At 39.8% G+C, this 22,697-nt stretch overlaps 1 protein-coding gene across 5 annotated transcripts; it reads left to right on the top strand.

Annotated features, from left to right (window-relative positions):
* The first annotated feature begins 81 nt into the window (after positions 1–81).
* On the top strand, positions 82–22,247 carry GPATCH11 (G-patch domain containing 11). Of its 5 annotated transcripts, XM_033176037.1 has the most exons (10): positions 82–200; positions 3,954–4,025; positions 5,208–5,434; positions 6,246–6,287; positions 7,475–7,595; positions 7,724–7,814; positions 10,434–10,547; positions 11,799–11,880; positions 12,584–12,662; positions 12,718–13,515. In XM_033176037.1, the coding sequence occupies exons 2-9, from the start codon at positions 3,967–3,969 to the stop codon at positions 12,637–12,639; spliced, it is 792 nt and encodes a 263-aa protein (XP_033031928.1). In that variant the 5' UTR covers positions 82–200; positions 3,954–3,966; the 3' UTR covers positions 12,640–12,662; positions 12,718–13,515. The 5 variants fall into 5 exon arrangements, with proteins under 5 accessions (XP_033031928.1, XP_033031930.1, XP_033031931.1 ...); XM_033176039.1 differs by lacking the exons at positions 12,584–12,662; positions 12,718–13,515 and adding an exon at positions 20,178–22,247; XM_033176040.1 differs by lacking the exons at positions 12,584–12,662; positions 12,718–13,515 and adding an exon at positions 16,868–17,160.
* The last annotated feature ends 450 nt before the right edge of the window (positions 22,248–22,697 follow it).

Here is a 22,697-nt window from a genome sequence, read left to right as displayed (position 1 = left end):
GGAACAGCGCTTGCGCGGAGGGCTGGTCTTGCGCAAGCGCAATCACCATGTCCTCCTATCACCCACCGCAAGTTTCCAATGGAAACTGCTGTGAGCCGAGGCCCGGAAGTCCGATGCTGGTTGGTGGGCGCATGCGCAGCGCGCGCTCCGCGGAGCTGAACCGGGGCGAGTAGAAAGCTGTCAGATAAGTGAGCTGTCAGGTAAGGGTCTGGGGAGCGCCGGTAGAATGATAAAAGGCAGCGTGCGCTGGCCGTGATACCATATCATACCGTCAGCCACCTTTCCATCCGTGGGTGGTTGCGTCTGTGGGGCGCTTGCAGCCAGGAGGAACGCGGGAGGATCGGGATCAGCGGTTCCTGAGCGTAGTGTTGAGAGTGGGACATTTCTTGTCACATTTATACTGTAGGTCCATCTCTCCACTTTTATATGTAATAGTACTCTCAATGTGTTTCCTGACTACCCCCGCTAAAAAAAAACAAAAACAAACCTACTCCTACAGTCTTCCCACTCTCAAAAAATGTTAACTCCTTCCACGTATTCAGGCCAAAAACTTAGCGTTATCTTGACATCGTTCTTTACATACTACCTACAACATCAGCAAATCCTGTAAGCTCTACCTTCAGGTATACCCCAAATGCGACCACTTCCATTGCTATCACTGTGGTCCAAGCCTCCATCATCTCTGCCAGGGTATCGCCTTGTGACGTTTATGCTTATGTTTGATGGAAATGGATAATGCTGAAGTATATTTTACCACTAGAAAGAGAGCTTTAAAAGCAACCTGTAACCCCATTCAGATGTGCCTGGCACTTTAAATAGGTCTCTTAAAAACAATGTAATCCTATTTGCAAGGCACTGTGACCTGGATTCTTTGTGGTTTTGAAATAGTCATTTAGCCATACTGAACCTTAATTTCTCCAATAGGAAAAACAATTCCTACCTTGTAGAGTTGTTGGTGGTGGTTAAGTGTGATAAAAATGTGTGATATACTGGGTAAATGTTAAACCATTACGTGTAAAAATGCTGTTATTACAAATGAAGAATCTGAGGTTTAGAGGGAGTGGGTGAATTATCATAAATGCTGTACATAATAGTGCACATTTTTAACTGATAATAAAAATAGGTAAACTAAACTGTAATGTTTAAAGATGCACACATGGATGACAAAACTACCAAGAAAATGAAGGAAATGATTGCCATAAAAACCAGAATAGTGACTATTCTTAGAACCAAAAGAGAGGTGCAACTGGGTAGGGGACGAGGGCTCCCAGGTGCCTGATAAGGTTCTACCTCCTGATAACTTTTGCTGCATAACAAATTATCCCCAAATGTAACAGCTTAAGATAACTGTAATCATTTGTTATCTCAGAGTTTCTATGGGTCAGGAATTTGTTAGCAGCTTGGCTTAGTTTATTAGCATGGACTTTCTTAAGAAGTTTGAAAGTCCTCCCTGACTGGAGCAAGAGGATCCATTTCCCAGGTAGCTTGCTCCTGTGGCTCATGAGTTTGTGCTGACTTTTAATAGGAGGACTTGATTCCAATTGTGTGACCTTCTCCATAGAGCTTCTTGAGTATCCTTATTATGTGACAGCTGACTTCCTTCAAGTGAGTCATCCAACTTCAAAGTTAGAATGACCTAAGAGCTGCAGTTATGACCAATAAATCAACTCCATCATTTCCACAAAATCCTGTTGGTTACACAGATTAATCCTGTTCACTGTGGAAGGAGACTACACTAAGGATGTAGAAAACCAAGCAGCAAGAATGATTGGGAGCCATGTTGGAGGGTACCACGTGGTTACAAGAATGTTTGACTCACAAAAATGTATTAAGCTGTGTGTTTGTTTTATGTGTTTTCTGTACTTATTTAAAAAGTGTTTAAAAATGACATGTTGACATAGGAAAAAGTTATAAAATCACAAATATTAAAGACCCTTTTTGTCCTCATTGTTGCTAAACAATTATTAAGCATTTATGTTTGGGATGCAGTGGTAGGTAGGGATGATATAGGGGACTTATTTTTGTGTTTAACACAAGATATACATTATCTAGTTGAGAAGATATACATTAAAAATATAAAAAATCAGGCCAGGCATGGTGGCTCATGCCTGTAATCCCAGCACTTTGGGAGACCAAGTGAGGCAGGTGTATTACTTGAGGCCAGGAGTTTGAGACCAGCCCGTCCAACATGGCGAAACCCTGTCTCTACTAAAAACACAAAAATTAGCTGGGTGTGGTGGTGGATGCCTGTAATCCCAGCTATTCGGGAGGCTGAGGCACGAGAATTGCTTGAACTCAGCAGGTGGAGGTTGCAGTGAGCTGAGATCACACCACTGCACTCCAGCCTGGGTGACAGAGTGAGACTCTGTCTCAAAAAACAAAAAAGAAAACCATTAAAAATTAGTATAGTAATCCTTTTTTCATCCAGTGTAATTTTCTAGACACTTGGCTGCAGTTGACAGAACCTCTACTTCAGCAAGCTTAGGTAATGCAGAAATGTATTAGTCTGTGTAATGGGGTAGAATGCTAAGTCGCAGCATCAAAGAATCCATGGCCTTGAAAACTAGGCTCATTTTCTCTATCTGGCTTCATTCTTCAGACAAGATCCCTTCATGTGGCCAAGAAGATGGCCATCCACAGCCCAGCTTCACATTCTCCCAGTTCAGAAACACCCATAAAAGACTTTCTTTGCCCGACAACCCGTATATTCATATAATGTAAGGAAAGAGATGGTTATTTCCCTGCCTGGGTCATCTCGTCCCCTGTTGCTGGACATAGGGTACTATAATTCACCATCTTTGTGCCCAAGGAAATATGGGATACTGACAGTGCCACCTTCTATTAGAACCACATGAAGGGCAGAGGGTTGGGTTCCCAAAGGAAAAGACAGTAGGCAGGAAAAAACAGTATATATGCATCACAACAAGTGACTACACTTTTGTCTTAAAAGCAACTGAACTAGCAACGTTGACATTGCCTGTGAACCTGTTAGAAATGCAGAACCTCAGGTTCCAGCCCCAGAATCAGATTCTGCGATTTAAGAAGATCTCAGTGCAATTTGTATACACAATAAAGTTTGAGTAGTACTTTTGTAGATAATTACTTTAACCCATTAAGGGCCAGTAATTACATGATTTTAACTATTTTGGATAGAAACTGTCCCTCAAAAATATTTCCATATAAGTGAGTTGTTAACTATATCAAGTTCCAAATGAGCAGCTTGGACATAAAGTGCTGTAGAGAAAGGCCTGGAGTGGTCAGGACAGGTTTCTGAAGGGAGGGTAGCCTTGGCCTACAGGGAAGAAATGTCTATGCTGTGTTCAGAGGGCAGTGAGAAGCCATGGGGCTTGAATAATGAATCCTTAGGGACAGTTGTGTCAGATTATGAAGGACATCTCATGCTTTGCAAAAGTGACTGGTCCCCCACTGCCTACAGAGTCAGGTTTAATGAAGGATTTGAAACAGGCTAGTAACCTGACCTGACTTGTATTTAAAAACAAACAAGCAAATAAACAAAAAACCTCTGGATGGGGTGCAGAGGATGGATTGGAAGAGGAGACCAACTAAGAAGCTGGTTAAGAAGCTGTTGTAATAGTTCAGGTGAGGAAAAAAAAAAAAAAAAAGTGCCTGAACTAAAGCAGTGGTCGCAACTGTAGAAAAAACGTCTGTGAGGAGTTTTATGGAGGAAGACTTGACAGAGCTTCATAAGAGGTCAGGAAGAAGGAGATAATGATGACATTAATATGGAAATACAGGGGATGTAGAAGCCTGGGGAGAGGGGAAAGAAATGAGTTGTTTAGATTGTTGAGTTTGAAACGTCCACAGATAAAGATGTCCAAAGGGCACCTGAATATATAGTAGAGCTCTAGAGACAGCTCATGGCTGCAGATACAGAAAGGTTTATTTCCATTCTGATAAACTAAAAAAAAAAGTAATTATTACTTTATTTGTAGATACTATAGCCATATGAAGTTGAACATGGCAGAAGAAGAGGACTATATGTCTGATTCCTTCATTAATGTCCAGTAAGTAAATGTGCATACCCAGTGCAATGATATGTATAAGATGTGTAGATTAAGCAATGACATTTCATTTTATTTTATTTTATTGAGACAGGGTCTCACTCTGTAAGCCAGGCTGGAGTGCAGTGGCACAGTCATAGCTCACTGCAGCCTCAAATTCTCCAGGCTCAGGAGATTCTCCTACCTCGGCCTCCCAAGTAGTTGGGACTGGCAGGCCTGCACCATCGTGCCCAGCTAAGTCTTCTTTTTTATTATTTGCAGAGACAAGGTCTCACTATGTTGCCAAGGCTGGTCTCCAACTCCTGAGGTCAGACTTTGGCTTCCCAGAGTGCTAGGATTACAGGCATGAGCCACTGTGCCCGGCCTGACATTGAGTTTAAATGTGCGGTTGGAAAGTCAGTCTTCTTGCTTTATGGAAATACCTCCTATGCCTCCATACAAAGATACTAGAAGCCACTTCCTCCTTTTAATGCTAACCATTTTACTTTTGCCCATGATCCTTTTTATTGCCTTCTTTCAAGGAAATTTACTTCTTTTCCTTTATTTCATCATATTGTCTCTTCTAGTAGTTGGGACAACTTTGTTCTTTATTATATACAACTTTGTTGCCAACATCCTAGAAACATAGTAAGTCTAAACTTACTATATCTGATTTCTTCAACTTTGTGCTTTCCTTATTTTCCTACGATCTGGCACCAGCCTTCATCATTTCTACTAAAACAGCCATTCTTAGAGGTCACTGATTATGCTCTAATGTCATAATAACAAAGATGATCATAGAGGTAGTGCCGAAATATTAACTGTTGTCGGGTGAGTAAGTGACAGAGTTATGAGAAAACTTGGCCAGGCCTGGTGGCTTATGCCTGTAATCCCAGCACTTTGGGAGGCCGAGGCAGACGGATCATCTGGGGTCAGGAGTTTGAGACCAGCCTGGCCAACATGGCGAAACCCCCTCTCTACTAAAAATGCAAAAAATAGCCGGGCATGGTGGTGGACGCCTGTAATCTCAGTTACTCAGGAGGCTGAGGCAGGAGAATCAGTTGAACCCAGGAGGTGGGGTTTGCAGTGAGCTAAGATCATGCCATTGCACTCCAGCCTGGGCGACAAGAGCGAAACTCTGTCTCAAAAAATTAAAAGAAAAGAAAACTTTATGGACTCATCTAAAAAAAGTTTTCCCTTATTCAGAGAAGATATCAGACCAGGATTGCCAATGCTAAGGCAAATCCGAGAAGCCCGTCGAAAAGAAGAAAAGCAACAGGAAGCCAATTTGAAAAACAGGCAGAAGAGTTTAAAAGAAGAAGAACAAGAAAGACGTGACATTGGGTTGAAGAACGCACTAGGCTGTGAAAACAAAGGGTTTGCCTTGCTGCAAAAGATGGGCTATAAAAGTGGTCAGGCACTTGGCAAGAGTGGTAAGTCACAAGTGGAAATAGACAGGTATTCCTTAACACCTAATTGTGACTTATGGATGAGGACCAAAGCTGATGCTTTAATCTTTATCTACATAGAAATTAAGACAACTTAGGCTTTTTAGTCTATTATGTATTAACAAGCCTTATGGAGAACTTTCATCATCCCGCATCCATTTTAGATACCACATGTGCCATCAAGAGCTGCTTATCAGCCCAGCTTAGCCTTGAAGGCACTAACAACTGAGATGGATGTGGCTTACAACAGAAGCAACAAAGAATGGTGATAAATGATGGGTTGAGAAGTGCAATGGCTAAAGACATTGAAACAACACTGAGGATGATGGCAAGACTTTGCCCTGCTTGCTCTGTACCTGTGGCAGCCATCTGAGTGACAGTCCAGTTGGAGAGGCTCAATTCTCACCTCTCTTTTTAGGAAGTGAAACTGCTTATTAAGATAGAGAGGCTATATATTTATAGTAACCTCTGTAAACAGTTTTTCTTTCCTTTATCGTATTGCTTTGCTTTCACTTAAGGCTATCACCCTCTTGCAGCAATAGTATCAGTGTTGTTCATTCTTAAAACTCCACCTTCAGGTGGCATAGGAGGCTGTGAATCAGCCTTTTTGATGAGTAGGTATTTGAAGACAAGGGAAGTAATTGATTATATACAGAATACTGATGTTCAGATTTCAGTTTTGAATATCATTGAAACAGGAGGGCATATGCATAGAGCATTGTAAAGTTGCATACTTATACTGTCCTGTAGTTTGAGGAAGATTTTCTAAAGTAGTTTGTATTTCATTCTCTTTCAGGGGGTGGCATTGTTGAACCGATTCCTCTCAATATCAAAACAGGTAGGTAATTATTTTGGAGCATATTTGCCAGTAATAATAACTTACCCTTAGATCTACCACATATATTTGCTCAATAAATACTTTTTTTAAATGATGGTACTGTTACAGTTCAGTAAAATTTTGTTAAATTTCTAAACATCTTCAACCAGAAAAGAAATAAATTTTAGTGAGTATAAAATAAAATTTAAACTACACAAATGTGGGAAGAACAAATCATTATAACCGTTGAATGTGCAATACTGTTTTTGTCCATTGAAATGTCTTAAAACTGTTTGGCTCTGGGAGGCCGATGCAGAAGGATTGCTTAAAGCCAAGAGTTGGCTGGGCGCAGTGGCTCATGCCTGTAATCCCAGCACTTTGGGTGGCCGAGGTGGGCAGATCACCTGAGGTCAGGAGTTCAAGACCAGCCTGGCCAACATGGAGAAACCCCATCTCTACTAAAATTACGAAATTAGCTGGGCATGGTGGCGCATGCCTGTAATCCTAGCTATTCAGGAGGCTGAGGCAGGAGAATCACTTGAACCCAGGAGGCAGAGATTGCGGTGAACCGAGATTGCGCCATTGCACTCCAGCCTGGGCAACAAGAGTGAAATTCCATCTCAAAAAAAAAAAAAAAAGTAGCTAGGAGTTTGAGACCAGCCTGGGCAACATAGCAAGACCTCGTCTCTGCCAAAAATTTAAAAAATTACCCGGGTGTAGTGGCACACACCTGTAGTCCTAGCTACTCAGGAGGCTGAGGCGGGATGATTCCTGGAGTCCACAAGTTCAAGGTTACAGTGAACCATGATTGCGCCACTACATACCAGCCTGTCTCTATAAAAATAAAATAGAATAAAAGTGTTCTGAGACAGATTTACCTACCAAATGTTTTGCTTAATACATTGGATGAATTCAAGAGAAAAAGATATATTTTATTCATCATACTTAAATAAAACTATAACAGTTAATACTGTTTTTCTGATTCGAAAAATTGTTTATAGTATTACTATCTTATGAGATTAATAATCTTTGTAAAAATCAGATTATGTTTTGGGCTTAAAAACCTTAGTGTTTTCTACTATTAGTGTATTCAAATGATTTGTGAGTGATAGTACTCAAGTGAGAATTGCATTTAATCTGTACATACATTGTCTTGTTTTGAAGCACAAAGACAGTATGTTTATCATCAGAATTTTCGGTTTGAATAGGGAAAAGTGGCATTGGTCACGAGGCATCATTAAAACGGAAAGCAGAGGAAAAATTGGAAAGCTACAGAAAAAAGATTCACATGAAAAACCAAGCTGAAGAAAAAGCTGCAGAACAGTTTCGGTAAAGCTATTTTTAAGCTGGGTTTGGTTTTATTTCCTCTTTATTGTGGTATGTTCTCTGGTACTTGGGCATATAAAATGGTTAAAGAGAATGTAGACCTTCAGGGTACAATTTTTCCTTTCAATTAGAATGCGACTTAAAAATAAGCAAGATGAAATGAAGCTAGAGGGAGATCTCAGAAGAAGCCAGCGAGCCTGTCAACAATTGGATGCCCAGAAAGTAAGCCTTTTACCAGCTTTCAGTTTAGTAAAGTGTTTTGGTACCCACTGTGATTTCATATATATGTGTGTGTATATATATATATTTTTTTTTTTTGAGACAGAGTCTCGCTCTGTCGCCCCGGCTGGAGTGCAGTGGCCGGATCTCAGCTCACTGCAAGCTCCGCCTCCCGAGTTTACGCCATTCTCCTGCCTCAGCCTCCCGAGTAGCTGGGACTACAGGCGCCCGCCACTTCGCCCGGCTAGTTTTTTGTATTTTTTAGTAGAGACGGGGTTTCACCATGTTAGCCAGGATGGTCTCGATCTCCTGACCTCGTGATTTGCCCGTCTCGGCCTCCCAAAGTGCTGGGATTACAGGCTTGAGGCACTGCGCCCGGCCTGTATATATATATTTTTAAAAAACTAAGAACTCCAAGCCTGGTTTATCTACTCATTAAAGCTTTCATGTAATGTGCACTTCTGATCTGTGATAATTTATATAAAAATGCCTTATTTACTATAGTAACCTGAGTTGTCTGGGTTACTATAAAACCCAGGGTTTTACAGTAACTATAGTTTTATAGTAACGATAGTAAAACAAAAAGGGTTAAATGAAATTTTACATTTAATTGTTCTCTGCTTATTTGAATGTCAATTACGACTATTATGTGCAGAAATTCTGTTCTTTATAATATTTGATTAACAAGAATAGCCTATTTTCAGTTCCTATTCAGTATCTAATATGTGTCTAACTATTAAAATCAGGGTGGGCCAGACGTGATGGCTCAATCCTGTAATCCTAGCACTTTGGGAGGCAAAGGCAGGATGATTATTTCAGCCCAGGAGTTCGAGACCAGCCTGGATAACATTTCAAGACTCCATCTCTACAAAACGTTTTAAAATTAGCTGCATGTGGTGGTACACACCTGTAGTCCCATCTACTCAGGAAGCTGAAGTGGGAGAATCACTTGAGCCCAGAAGGTTGAGGTTGCATTGAGCTATGTTCGTGCCACTGCACTCCAGCCTGGGTGACAGAGTGAAACCCTGTCTCAAAAATAAAATAAAATCAAGGTGGAATGCTATCTAGTTCAAATTTGAATGGTGTTTTTTAAAAATTCTGTCTCTGGCTGGGCATGGTGGCTCATGTCTGTAATCTCAGCACTTTGAGAGGACGAGGTCATAGGATTGCTTGAGTCCAGGAGTTTGTGACCAGCCTGGACAACATAGCAAGTCCCCATCTCTACAAAAAAGAAAAAAAAAATAATAATAAATTCTATCTTTGCTTTTATCTTAGTGGTTCAAGTACTATAAAAATAAAATGACTTCATTTGAGGGCTGGGCGCGGTGGCTCAAGCCTGTAATCCCAGCACTTTGGGAGGCCGAGATGGGCGGATCACAAGGTCAGGAGATCGAGACCATCCTGGCTAACACGGTGAAACCCCGTCTCTACTAAAAAATACAAAAAACTAGCCGGGCGAGGTGGTGGGCGCCTGTAGTCCCAGCTACTCGGGAGGCTGAGGCAGGAGAATGGCATAAACCCGGGACACGGAGCTTGCAGTGAGCCGAGATCCGGCCACTGCACTCCAGCCTGGGCAACAGAGCGAGACTCCATCTTAATAAATAAATAATAAATAAATAAAATGACTTCATTTGAAGTCTCAAAAAGGTTTGTAAAATTTCCATTATGTATTGATTACTGGAATCAATCTCTCACTTTCCTGTTCTTACATATTACTTTACTTTGAATGTATTTCATGGCACTTATGATTTTGTAGCATATATGTATTATTTTGTACCCATAGCCTATCTTTCTGCTAGACTGTCAGGAAGAACTTAGAGACAACTGGACAATTCTAAAGAATTGGACTTGGCATCCCCATAGTTCATGATATAATGTTTTTACTTATTTTTTTTTTGAGATGGAGTCTCACGCTCTTCCCAGGCTAGAGTACAGTGGCGTGATTTTGGCCCACTGCAACCTCCACCTCCCGAGTTCAAGCGATTCTCCTGCCTCAGCCTCCTGAGTAGCTGGGATGACAGGCACACACCACCACGCACAGCTAATTTTTGTATTTTTAGTAGACACGGGGTTTCACCATGTTGGCCAGGATGATCTTGATCTGTTGATCTCGTGATCTATCCACCTCTGCCTCCCAAAGTGCTGGGATTACAGGCATGAGCCACTGCACCCAGCCAGTGGTTTTACTCTTTTGTTGTTGTTGTTGTTGTTGGAGACGGAGTCTTGCTCTGTCACCCAGGCTGGAGTGCAGTGGCGCTATCTCAGCTCACTGCAAGCTCTGCCTCCTGGATTCACACCATTCTCCTGCCTCAGCCTCCCGAGTAGCTGGGACTACAGGCGCCCGCCACCATGCCCGGCTAATTTTTTTGTATTTTTAGTAGAGACAGGGTTTCACCGTATTAGCCAGGCTGGTCTCAATCTTCTGACCTTGTGATCCACCCGCCTTGGCCTCCCAAAGTGCTGGGATTACAGGTGTGAGCCACCACGCCTGGCCCAGTGTTTTTACTCTTAAAGCCACACTTGGTGAATACGTATTGAAAGAATGAATTCACGTTGACATGAACATATTTGTCATGCTCTTATGTTTAGTATGTTTAATTGAGAATACTTCTGTATTTTCAGAATATTCAGGTTCCCAGGGAAGCATGGTACTGGTTGAGGCTTGAAGAGGAGACTGAAGAAGATGAAGAAGAAAAAGAACAGGATGAAGATGAATATAAGAGTGAAGATTTAAGTGTATGCTTTGGCACCATTTCCTTCATAGGGTGTCTCAGCCTTGGCAACATTAACACTTTGAGTTGTGGTAATCCACTGTTGTGGGGAGCTGTCCTGTTTATTGCAAGATGTTTAGCAGCATCTCTGGCCTCTGCTCACCAGATACCAGTTGCACTTTTGCTTATGACAACCAAAACCCTCTCCAAACATTACTAAATGTCCCCGAGGGGAAAAATAACCCCTGGTTGAGAGGTACTGCATTGCAGGATTATTTTATTAACCCCAAATGAAAACTTACATATAATTTTTCCCTTTAGCTTCCATTTGTCCTCTCATCTCAGCTTCAGTTTGGATGATGAATTAGCAACAAATGTAAATTATTTTTATTTATACCTTATTTCCTGCAAAACTTCTACAAGTGATTCTAATGTGTACTTTTTTCTCCTACTTATAAACAACAAAAAAACACAATCAAAAGGAAATGGAGGCCGGGCGCGGTGGCTCACGCCTGTAATCCAAACACTTTGGGAGACCAAGACTGGTGGATCAGTTGAGGTCAGGAGTTCAAGACTAGCCTGGCCAACATGGTGGTGTATTTTAGTCTCTACTAAAAATACAAAAATTAGCCAGGTGTGGGGCACCCAATAATCCCAGCTACTTGGGAGGCTGAGGCAGGAGGATCACTTGAGCGCGGGAGGCAGAGGTTGCAGTGAGCCGAGATGATGCCACTGCACTCCAGCCTAGGTGGTAGAGCGAGACCCTGTCTCAAAAAAAAAAAAAAAAACGGAAATGAAGATTATTCAAGAAAGGAAAATACACCCCTATGGTTACTTGAGTGTAATAATTTTGTAGAAAACATTCACAATTTGAAAACCTATATTCCACTTAATTGGGAGACCACTGATGGCAATTGAGACCACTTTTATGGCAAAAGGAGGCAATATTCACCTTCACCTTATCTGGGGGAGGTAGATGCCTTGAAAGTAGAAAAAGCCTTTAAAGGATGCTGATTATAATAAGGCCACCCAAAAACTATTTTCTCAATGTTAACAAGCAGTCTCTATTGTGTCTGGCAGACTTGTGAAAATCTCAGGGTGGCTAATGAACTGGAACACATTCAAATATATCAGTTCTGCCCTTGACATTTCTGATAACTATTCCAGAGTATAGCAGAATATTTACAGCCTTGAGCTAATTCAGCATGATCTAAGAGCCAGAAAACCAAGGTTCTGTTCAATGTAAAGTATTAATGTGCTTGTATCCTAAATCTAGGTACTGGAAAAATTACAAATATTGACTAGTTATTTAAGAGAAGAACATCTGTATTGTATTTGGTGTGGAACAGCCTATGAAGGTAAGAAAATGCTTTATACTTTTTAAAAATAGATGAGTACTCTCCAATTTTTAGTTAAAGTCATTCCCCCACTGACAATGGAAATTTCTTATTCCATTCAAATGGCAATGTGGGACCAATGTCTTAAATAGTGGATATAGAAATAATTGAGGCTTTATGAAAATTGCATTTAACTTTTAAACCGAATGTGTGGAAGGGAATTTTTCAGTGTTTTGTTTCAAAAGAAATAATTTTAGAATAACCTGAGGATGATGAATGTTTTGTGCTTTATTTTTAAAGATTCTTTCTTTGGCTACAGATATTTGAAAGAATTTATATTAAATTTTTAAGGGCTAATGTTTATATGGTTAGATAGAATATTACCCCTAAACCATAGAAATCAGATATGTTGAAATCCATTCCTTTTTTTTTTTTTTTCCATTGTAAGGATAGAAATGGTTTACACTTACTAGGTGTCTTACAGAGCCAAGTGTTTCTCCTTCTAACACCTTTTCCCCAGCTACCTTTGCTAACTTGTATTTAAGAACTTTGTACTTGAGAGTGAAGCATTTTTGGTTATTGTTGTTTTTATCTTTTCTGGTTTGTTTAGCAGAATATGTAGAAAACATCAGATCAAAAAATGCATGTTATGTTGAAATAATATTCTAGAATAGTTTACTAGAGAAGTTGTATTGATCTTTCATTTCCCCCACATAACTTACAGATAAAGAAGACCTATCTTCAAATTGTCCAGGACCAACTTCTGCAGATCATGACTAAGATTATCCCCAATAAAGTAGAAGCTCGAAAAGTGTTAGTCCATCCTAGGGATGGACAATTCAGCAGCTGGAAATCCAAAATTTTTTTATGCCAGTAAAGAAAGAGGGACTTTATATAATGTTTTGTTCTTTTTGTACTTTAGAATATGAGTGTTCACTGACCTGAAAAAAATAGTGCAATGGCATTTCAGAACACAAGTATCATAGAGATGGACAGTTACAATTTATTGCTGTATTGTGATACATGAGGGGTTTAAGGACACCAACAGGTAACTATCTTATTCCCTTCTTCACTTTGGAACAAATTGAGAGATAAGAAATGGGAGTCAGAGGAAGAGAAAAATATCCACTTTATCAGTGAATAAACTGAAATAGAGAAGAAGGTTGACTTTTTCTCCAATTGAACACTCTAATATTTCTCCCTGATTGGAGAGAACAGCAGGTCTCTGTCTTGTTGGGGCAGAGCCCATCTTTGCATTCTGAGACCAGTTAGCTTTCAAGGTCAGGGAAACCACCAGGAACTGGACCACACATACTTAGTTCCTTCTTGTATCCCCTGTGGGATGAGACAGTTCTCTGTTGGGAAGGAATGAATGAGGGTTCAGAGAGCTTTTTCCTACACTTCTTGCTTTGAAAGAGCAAGGAGAATTTCCCTTCCCTCCATCCAAGCATGAAGAGGAGGGGAAAAGTATTCCCCTCAATAAGGCTGATGTCAGAGGCAATGTTCCACCAGTACTACTAAATTCTAATCCATTTTACAAACAAAATAACTGTGATAATTTCTGGTAAAATCATGAGTTTTCATGACAATATCTGTATCCATTATATGTGATCTGTTGGAAGTTTTGGCTAGAGAAACTTAAGAATTGTGAGGAAACTCAAATATCGTGTGATCCCAGTACTTACTGAATTTGGAAACCCCTTGATAGCATTCCCAGCAAGTGATAGTTCAACCTTTGCCTTTATTCTTCTAGCCACAGAGAGCTCACTGCTTTAAAACCATTCCATTACTGGGTAGCTCTAAATTGTTTTCATTGTTTTCTCTTAAACTGAAATCTGCTTCCGTGTAATTTTACTGAATACAGCTGACATACCATGTGGCATACTATGAAAGAGCTCCATCCAGGATGAGGCATCAAAATCATGAACCTTTTTAAAAGTTCATATGCTCAGGTGTCTCTCCTAGTGATTGATTTTGATTCATCTAGTCTAAGGTGGTTCTGGATGTCTGTATTTATTTTGAAGTCCCAAGAATGAGTCATAAGCACCTGAGGATAAGAACTAGCGCTGAGGTTAAGTATGGAGCACCACCATTCTTTGGATAGAGTTGTGATCACCTGTGTGATTTTATAGCTCACCTTTTAGTTGGATTGAGCAAGAGAACAACCCCTTTTATTAGAAACAGCATACATAAGAAGATCGCAAAAACTAACCTACACTTGCTAGGGTAAGATAATCAGTAGTACAACTTGTATTAATCTCCTAGTACAACTTGTATTAATCTCTGACTTAATATTACCTAATTCACTTTTCAAGCTTAACTTGGGGAGCTTTACAAAATAATAATAAAAGGGTCCCATCCCAAGAGATTCTGATGCCATTAGTCACTGTGACTTGGGCATCACTGCCCTTGATTCTAAAATGCAGCCTAGCTTGAGCCACTAATCTAGTTAACTTCTGGGCCTCAGTCTCCAGAAAACTAATTATTTTTATGAATGTAAATATATATATATAAAATATTTTAAGGGCCGGGCGCGGTGGCTCAAGCCTGTAATCCCAGCACTTTGGGAGGCCGAGACGGGCGAATCACAAGGTCAGGAGATCGAAACCATCCTGGCTAACACGGTGAAACCCCGTCTCTACTAAAAAAAATACAAAAAAATTAGCTGGGCGAGGTGGCGGGCGCCTGTAGTCCCAGCTACTCGGGAGGCTGAGGCAGGAGAATGGCGGGAACCCGGGAGGCGGAGCTTGCAGTGAGCTGAGATCCGGCCACTGCACTCCAGCCTGGGGGCAGAGCAAGACTCTGTCTCAAAAAAAATAAAAATAAAAAAAAAATAAAAAAATAAAATAAAATATTTTAAGTTTATATGGTTGGATGCTGTTGTTTAATATTTACTTTTTTGTTTTAAAAAAATTATAAAATTGGCTGAGCGCAGTGGCTAACTCCTGTAATCCCAGCACTTTAGGAGGCCAAGGCAGGCAGCTCACTTGAAGCCAAGAGTTCGAGACCAACCTGGCCAACATGGTGAACTCTCTACTAAAAATACAAAAATTAGCTGGGCGTGGTGGCGCACGCTTGTAATCCCAGCTACTCAGAAGGCTGAGGCATGAGAATTGCCTGAACCTGGGAGGCAGAGGTTGCAGTGAGCTGAGATCATGCTACTGCACTCCAGCCTGGGTGACAGAGCAAGACCCTGTCTCAAAAAAAAAAATATATATATATATATATAATTTTATTAGTAGCTATTAATAAAACAGAGGAGTACATTTTACCCTTGCAATTACAGTCAATACTTTGGTGTCATTTCAGCCAACATACCAACATTCAGTCAAATCCCAAAGCCAAATGGATAATTTCAGATGGAATGGAGTTAGACAGGAACTGGCTTCCCTTTCTCCTCTTACTGACTATGAGGACAACACACCTGCTCAGTGGCCTAAAATATTTTAAATATGTTCATGACAATTATGCTGCGAATGCCAGAATAACACTGATGGAACCCATGACTTCACCAGGATTGTGGTCTACATTTACAGGCCTAGGACTAGAACTAGACCAGCTTACAGAGTGGGAGATAGCCCTCCATTCTTGTCCATCGAAGGATAAAAATACAGGCATTCAGCCAGGTGCGGTGGTGCATGCCTTTGGTCCCAGCTACTCAGGGGCCTGAGGTGGGGAATCCTTTGAGCCCAGGAGTTTGAAACCAGCTTGGGCAACACAGTGAGAGACCTCCATCTTAAGAAGAAAAAAAAATTCAGGTTTTCAATATGAGTAAAAACTTATTTTTAGGCCTTTTATGACTTTATAAATAGGCAATAATGAACACCGAGGGAAGCAAAACATTGAAAAGAATTTTAAAATTTGTTGTAGAACATTCATATGAAATTTGAAACTGCAAAACAATGTAAAATTTAATGTCATGTTGTCATTTACTTTTGTGTATATTGTGCTATGTTTATTTTCAAAGTCCTATCTAGAAATTCTAAAATGTCTTATTTTCTTAATTAAAAATCCAGAATACTGTAGTTTCTGATATTCAAAATAAATACTTTAACATACCAAATTGGTTTTTCTAACAAACATTTATTTCAAGTGTTATTTGTTAAACATTTAATTGTTGAAATTTGAAAATGAACATTATTATTTATTAGACACAGTTTACAGGCTCAAGCATTCAAAATTCTTAACTTTGAGTTCCTGCTTTCTTCACAGCAGTGCACTCACTGCTTTGTGGTATACAAGAGTGACAGCTTGTCCCCATTCTTACAGTATAATGAAATTAGCAGTATAATGAAGAAAAGTGCTATATATGAATCACTGAGCTCTAAGACAAACTGGTAAGAACAATTAGGTACTAAATGGGAGTACTAGGGAGAAGATTCATTTTGAGTGGGAGATGTTCGAACACTTTGGAAATAACACTGAATTTGGGTTCTAAAAAGATGGATATAATTTTGATATGCAAAGTTATGAGGAAAGAGTTACCGTATGATCCAGCCATTCTCCTAGGAATATACATCCAAGAGAAATGAAAACATGTCCACGTAAGATTTGTACACAAAAGTTCACAGTAGCATTATTCATAGTAGCCAAAAAGTAGAATCAACACAAATGTCCATCAGCTGATGAATGGATACATAAAATGTGACATATCCATATGATAGAATATTATTTGGCAATAAAAAGGAATGAGATGCTGATTCATGCCACAGCTGGGATGCACCTTGAAAACATTATACTCAGTGAAAAAGACCACATGTATGATTCTATTTATATGAAATGTCCAGCATGGGCAAATCTATAGAGATGGAGAGTAGATTAGTGGTTACCTAGAGTTGTGAGAAAATGGAGTGAATACTAATGGGTATAGGGTTTCTTTTGGGGGTGAGAAAAGTGATGGCTGCACAACTCTGAATATAGTAAACACTACTGAATTGTATACTGTATACATGAATTGTATGGCATATGAATTATATCCCAATAAAGCTGTTATTTTTAAAAAATGAAGAGAATTTCAGATAGAAACCACAGAAGAGAGCTACTGAGTGCAAAAGCCTGTTGAGGTAAAACTGCAGACCTGCGTGGGAGGAGCTTACTCAGGAAACACTGAATATGGGAAGCATCATGGAAGCCTCCAGAGGAGCATGGCCTTGCCCAGTGAACTGCAGCCCAGTGAATCTCATTTTAGACTTCTGGCCTCCAGAACAGAAAGAGAATAAATGTGTGTTGTTTTAAGCCACCAAGTTTGTGGTAATTTGTTAGTTATAGCAGCCATAAGAAATTAATACATGTCCACATCAAATTTATGTCCACATAATTTTGATGTCCAAATCTTATGTCCACATAAGAGCCATACATATTTGAGAAGCATTTTATTTGCCTCAGTTTTGCCTATTACACAGTTTCTAGTTATTTAGAATTTAAGCCAATAATGTCACCATACATCTATCAACTGTGATCCCTTCATCTATGACTATTGTTAAGAAATGTAAGATTTGGATATGTCATAATCACAGATCAAGAACTGCAGACATTGAGGCCTGGATGGCCATTTAGAGAGAAACAGTTAACATGTAAGTGGAGACCTTTCCTATCTTGCATTTTCTACAGTCTCCTATCTTCCGTGCAATGTTCTGGCAGCACCTCAAGCTCACCATCACCAAATGGGATTCGATGTCTTCCCTCCCAAACGTGCTCTACCTCACCATGTTGATAGATATACAGTGGCCCCACTACTCGCTTAAGTTCTAAATTACTGAAAATCATGCAACAGGTAAAAGTGTGAGACAAATAAATTACCCCTCAAATACATGTGGCTCTTGGTGTGGGGAAAAGAAAGATCAGACTATTACTGCGTCTATATAGAAAAAAGTAGACATAAGACTCCATTTTGTTCTGTATTTGAGATGCTGTTAATCTGTGACCCGACCCCCAACCTTGTCCTTGCAAGAGACATGTGCTGTGATGACTCAAGGTTTAAAGGATTTTGGGCTGTGCAGGGTGTGCTTTGTTAAACAAGTGCCTGAAGGCAGTATGCTTGTGAAAAGTCATCACCATTCTCTTAATCTCAAGTACCCAGGGACACGTACAATGCCAAAGGTTGCAGGGACCTCTGCCTAGGAAAGCTAGGTATTGTCCAAGGTTTCTCCCATGTGATAGTCTGAAATATGGCCTCGTGGGAAGGGAAAGACCTGATCGTCCCCCAGCCTGACACTCGTGAAGGGTCTGTGCTGAGGAGGACTAGTGTAAGAGGAAGGCCTCTTGGCAGTTGAGATAGAGAAAAATATCTGTCTCCTGACCATCCCTGGGCAATGGAACATCTTGGTGTAAAACCCAATTGTATGTTCTGTTTACTGAGAAAGGAGAAAACCGCCTTAGGGTTGAAGGTGGGACTTGCTAGTGCAATGCTGCTCTTTATGCACTAAAAAGGTTTATGGAGATGTTTACATATGCATATCAAGGCACAGCACTTTTCCTTAAACTTATATCACAGAGATCTTTATTCATATGTCTTACTGTTGACCTTCTCCCTATGATGATCCTATTATCCTGCCACTTCCCTTTTCTAAGATGGTAAAGATAATGATCAGTAAATACTGAGGGAACTCAAAAGACCGGTGCCAGCGTGGGTCCTCTGCATGCTAAGTGCCGGTCCCCTGGGCCCACTTTTTCTTTCTCTATACTTTGTCTCTGTGTCTCATTTCTTTTCTCAAGTCTCTTGTTCCACCTAACGAGAAACGCCCACAGGTGTGGAGGGGCAGGGCCACCCCTTCACTTGGGGTTCATTTGACTGAGACCTGTATTTACTTTAATGGCATCAGAATCCTACTACTCACCTTCTAACACACTTGGAGGTAATCTTTGATGCTTACCTTTCCTTAATCCCCACATCCAATTAGTTGCCAACTCCTCTTGGTTGTGTCCTCTTATTGTTCAGGCCCTCTTAGTCTTTCCACTTTCTGACCTTTCAAATGTAGTTTCTTCCTGCTCCATTCTAAACATGCTGGTTTCATTGGCTAGCCATAAGTAGAAAGCTGAAACTGGATCCTTTCCTTACCCCTTATACGAAAATTAATTCAAGATGGATTAGAGACTTAAATGTTAGACCTAATACCATAAAAACCCTAGAAGAAAATCTAGGTAGTACCATTCAGGACATAGGCATGGGCAAGGACTTCATGTCTAAAACACCAAAAGCAACGGCAGCAAAAGCAAAAATTGACACATGGGATCTAATTAAACTAAAGAGCTTTTGCACAGCTAAAGAAACTACCATCAGAGTGAACAGGCAACCTACAGAATGGGAAAAAATTTTTGCAACCTACTCATCTGACAAAGGGCTAATATCCAGAATCTACCAAGAACTCAAACAAATATACAAGAAAAAAACAAACAACCCCATCAAAAAGTGGGCAAAGGATATGAACAGACATTTCTCAAAAGAAGACATCCATACAGCCAACAGACACATGAAAAAATGCTCATCATCACTCGCCATCAGAGAAATGCAAATCAAAACCACAATGAGATACCATCTCACACCAGTTAGAATGGCAATCATTAAGAAGTCAGGAAACAACAGGTGTTGGAGAGGATGTGGAGAAATAGGAACACTTTTACACTGTTGGTGGGATTGTAAACTAGTTCAACCATTATGGAAAACAGTATGGCGATTCCTCAAGGATCTAGAACTAGATGTACCATATGACCCAGCCATCCCACTACTGGGTATATACCCAAAGGATTATAAATTACTCTACTACAAAGACACATGCACACGTATGTTTATTGCGGCACTATTCACAATAGCAAAGACTTGGAATCAACCCAAATGTCCATCTGTGACAGACTGGATTAAGAAAATGTGGCACATATACACCATGGAATACTATGCAGCCATCAAAAAGGATGAGTTTGCGTCCTCTGTAGGGACATGGATGCAGCTGGAAACCATCATTCTTAGCAAACTATCACAAGAAGAGAAAACCAAACACCGCATGTTCTCACTCATAGGTGGGAACTGAACAATGAGATCACTTGGACTCGGGAAGGGGAACATCACACACTGGGGCCTATCATGGGGAGTGGGGAGGAGGGAGGGATTGCATTGGGGAGTTATACATGATATAAACGTCATGCACATGTACCCTAGAACTTAAAGTATAATAAAAAAAAAAAAAAAAAAAACATGCTGGTTTCAAAGTATTGGTTGGGCCATACCTTGATTTAAAGAAATACTCATTTGTCAACTTTGGAGGTTGCTAGGGCACTAACTCACTCTAAAAATTGTAAATATTTATCCCATCTTTCCCATTCAGATTTAGAGAAAGTTTCTTAAAGAAGAATCATAGCTGATAAATGCAAGAGGTTTGACAGAACCAGAAAATCACTATTTTACAACCCCTGAAATGAAATAATGGATCCAGGCAACAATCATCAATAGCTGCTAAAACCATCAGGTTAAAGATTGATGAGAAACTTTGTAGTAGGTGGTACCACCAGAACCCATTGATCAATATTAAAATCACTGAAAGTGGAACAATCAGACATCATGTTCCTCCTGAAATGATGCAAGAGGAAGTATATAGCATCACCTATGGAGTATTCTTGGGAGAAAATAAATGAACCAGGATCAAATCCAGCTTCTAGGTCTAACTGGACACTATGGGGATACCATCAGTCAAATCTTGAATGGAGGAAATTCCACAGGACAAATAAAAGCCAGGAAGAACTAAAACGCAGGGGTAAATGTTACAGAGTAAAGGAGACATATCAACCAAATGCAATGTTGGATCTATATTTCAACAACAAAGAAAATTGTATTTTTGAGATAGAAACAATACAGACCATTATATGATAATTAAAGAAATCTTGTGAATTTTTTGAGTGTGACAATGATGCTGTGGTTTTGTTAAAAAGACTTTATCTGCTAGAGATACATTTTAAAGTACTTACAAGTGCAATGATGTAACACCTGAGCTTTACTTTAAAATATTCCAGTAGGGCCGAACACTGTAATCCCAGCAGTTTGGAAGACCAAGGCAGGAGCATCGCTCAAGACCAAGAGTTTGAGACCAGCCTGGGAAACATGGCAAGACCCTATCTCTACAAAAAATTAAAAAATTAGTTGGGTGTGTGGTGTATGCATGTAGTCCCAGCTACTTAAGCGGCTGAAGCAGGAGGATTACTTGAGTCTAGGAGTTCGAGGTTACAAGGAGCTGTGATCATGCCACTGTATTCTAGCCTGGGTGACAGAGTGAGATCCTGTTTCTTTTTTTAAAAAATTACAATTAAATACTTCACCAAAAGAAACAAACAAAAAGTAAGGGGTTAGATGTATTAAGAAAGGTAAAGTATTGACATTTGTTGAAGTTGAGTGATGGGTAGAGTTTCATTATTCTATTTTTGTATATGTTTGTACATAAAAAAATTAAATAAGTATGAATAATATTGAAATTATTCAATATTCCGTAATGAAAAGTTAACATGCCAAGAATCTCAAGTTATGGTGAACACTCAGTGGGCAATGGATGTTGTGAGTTATGTCTCTAGTTAGTTAACAGTAAGAGACCTGGAAAAGCTTGTATGTAGTCTTTTAAATATTTCTTATCAGATACATACATGCATATATATGTATTATATAAAATATATATTCACACACACATATATGCACACACACAGGATGGCTTCATGGACATGCACCCTGTGCAGTTACACAAGACTGTGCTTAGAAGCATCCCACACCTAATTTTTGAATGAGGGCCCTACAGTTTCATTTTGCCCTTAGTCCCACAAATTATGTAGCTGGCCATACACACATATGCACACATACCACATATCCACACATATATATAGATATATTGTGTACATATGTACAGTGAATATATTTAACATAAGTGTTAAGTATGCATGTGAATTTTATGTATGTATTTATGTTAAACATGTACATATTTAAATAATATGTGGTTTAGTGACAAACATTCCCTAAAAGGTATGTTTCTAATAAGGCAATTACATTAAAATGGCTCTCAAAATTTCTGTGTGTGTGTGTGTGTGTGTGTGTGTGTGTGTGCGCGCATTTTAATTAGCAAAAAGGTCCCAGGCTCTTGCCCCTGTCCTCCTCTGAGTAAGAGGATACTTTTTACTTTAATTTTGAGGCCAAGAAAATATATACTCACAGATAAATAGAAGTTGCTAAGAAATGCTATAATCATTTCATAGGAGTAGGAATACATATATCTTTTTTTTTTTTTTTTGAGGCTGAGTTTCACTCTTGTCACCCAGGTTGGAGTGCAATGGCGCGATCTCAGCTCACTGCAACCTCCACCTCCTGGGTTCAAGCGATTCTCCTGCCACAGCCTCCCGAGTAGCTGGGATTATAGGCACCCACCACCACACCCAGCTAATTTTGGTATTTTTAGTAGAGAGGGGGTTTCATCATGTTGGCCAGGTTGGTCTCAAACTCCTGACCTCAGGTGATCCACCCGTCTCGGCCTCCCAGAGTGCTGGGATTACAGGCATGAGCCACCATGCCCAGACAGAGTAGGAATACTAAAATGAGGTCAGGTAAAGATAAGGCTACATTCTCACTAACTGGCCACATCATTTAGTGTTTCTTTTGAATAGAGCCTCATTAAAACCAGATTTTTTTTTTTTTAAAGATTTCTCTCTACGCAGAACATTTTCAAATCTACAGAAAAGTTCAAAGAATAATACAAAAACACCTGTGTACTGTCATCTAGATTTACCAATTGTTCAATAGCTAATATTTTGCCACATGTGTGTCCTCTTTCTCTCTCCATGTTGATTTTTGCTGAACATTGAAAGTTGCAGACATC

Source organism: Trachypithecus francoisi, unplaced genomic scaffold (genome assembly GCF_009764315.1).
Source record: "Trachypithecus francoisi isolate TF-2019V2 unplaced genomic scaffold, Tfra_2.0 Lachesis_group17, whole genome shotgun sequence".
Taxonomy (NCBI): Eukaryota; Metazoa; Chordata; class Mammalia; order Primates; family Cercopithecidae; genus Trachypithecus; species Trachypithecus francoisi.
The sequence above is the reverse complement of the archived record's forward strand: the minus strand, read 5'-3'. Positions and strand labels throughout refer to the sequence as shown.

Bases quoted from the DNA above. Each gene is read 5' to 3' on its own strand.
- GPATCH11 (XM_033176036.1), top strand. From the start codon at position 3,967: ATGAAGTTGAACATGGCAGAAGAAGAGGACTATATGTCTGATTCCTTC. The intron at 5,435-6,245 runs GTAAGTCACAAG...ATTCTCTTTCAG, and splicing joins TCAGGCACTTGGCAAGAGTG to GGGGTGGCATTGTTGAACCG. The intron at 7,596-7,723 runs GTAAAGCTATTT...CCTTTCAATTAG, and splicing joins AAAGCTGCAGAACAGTTTCG to AATGCGACTTAAAAATAAGC.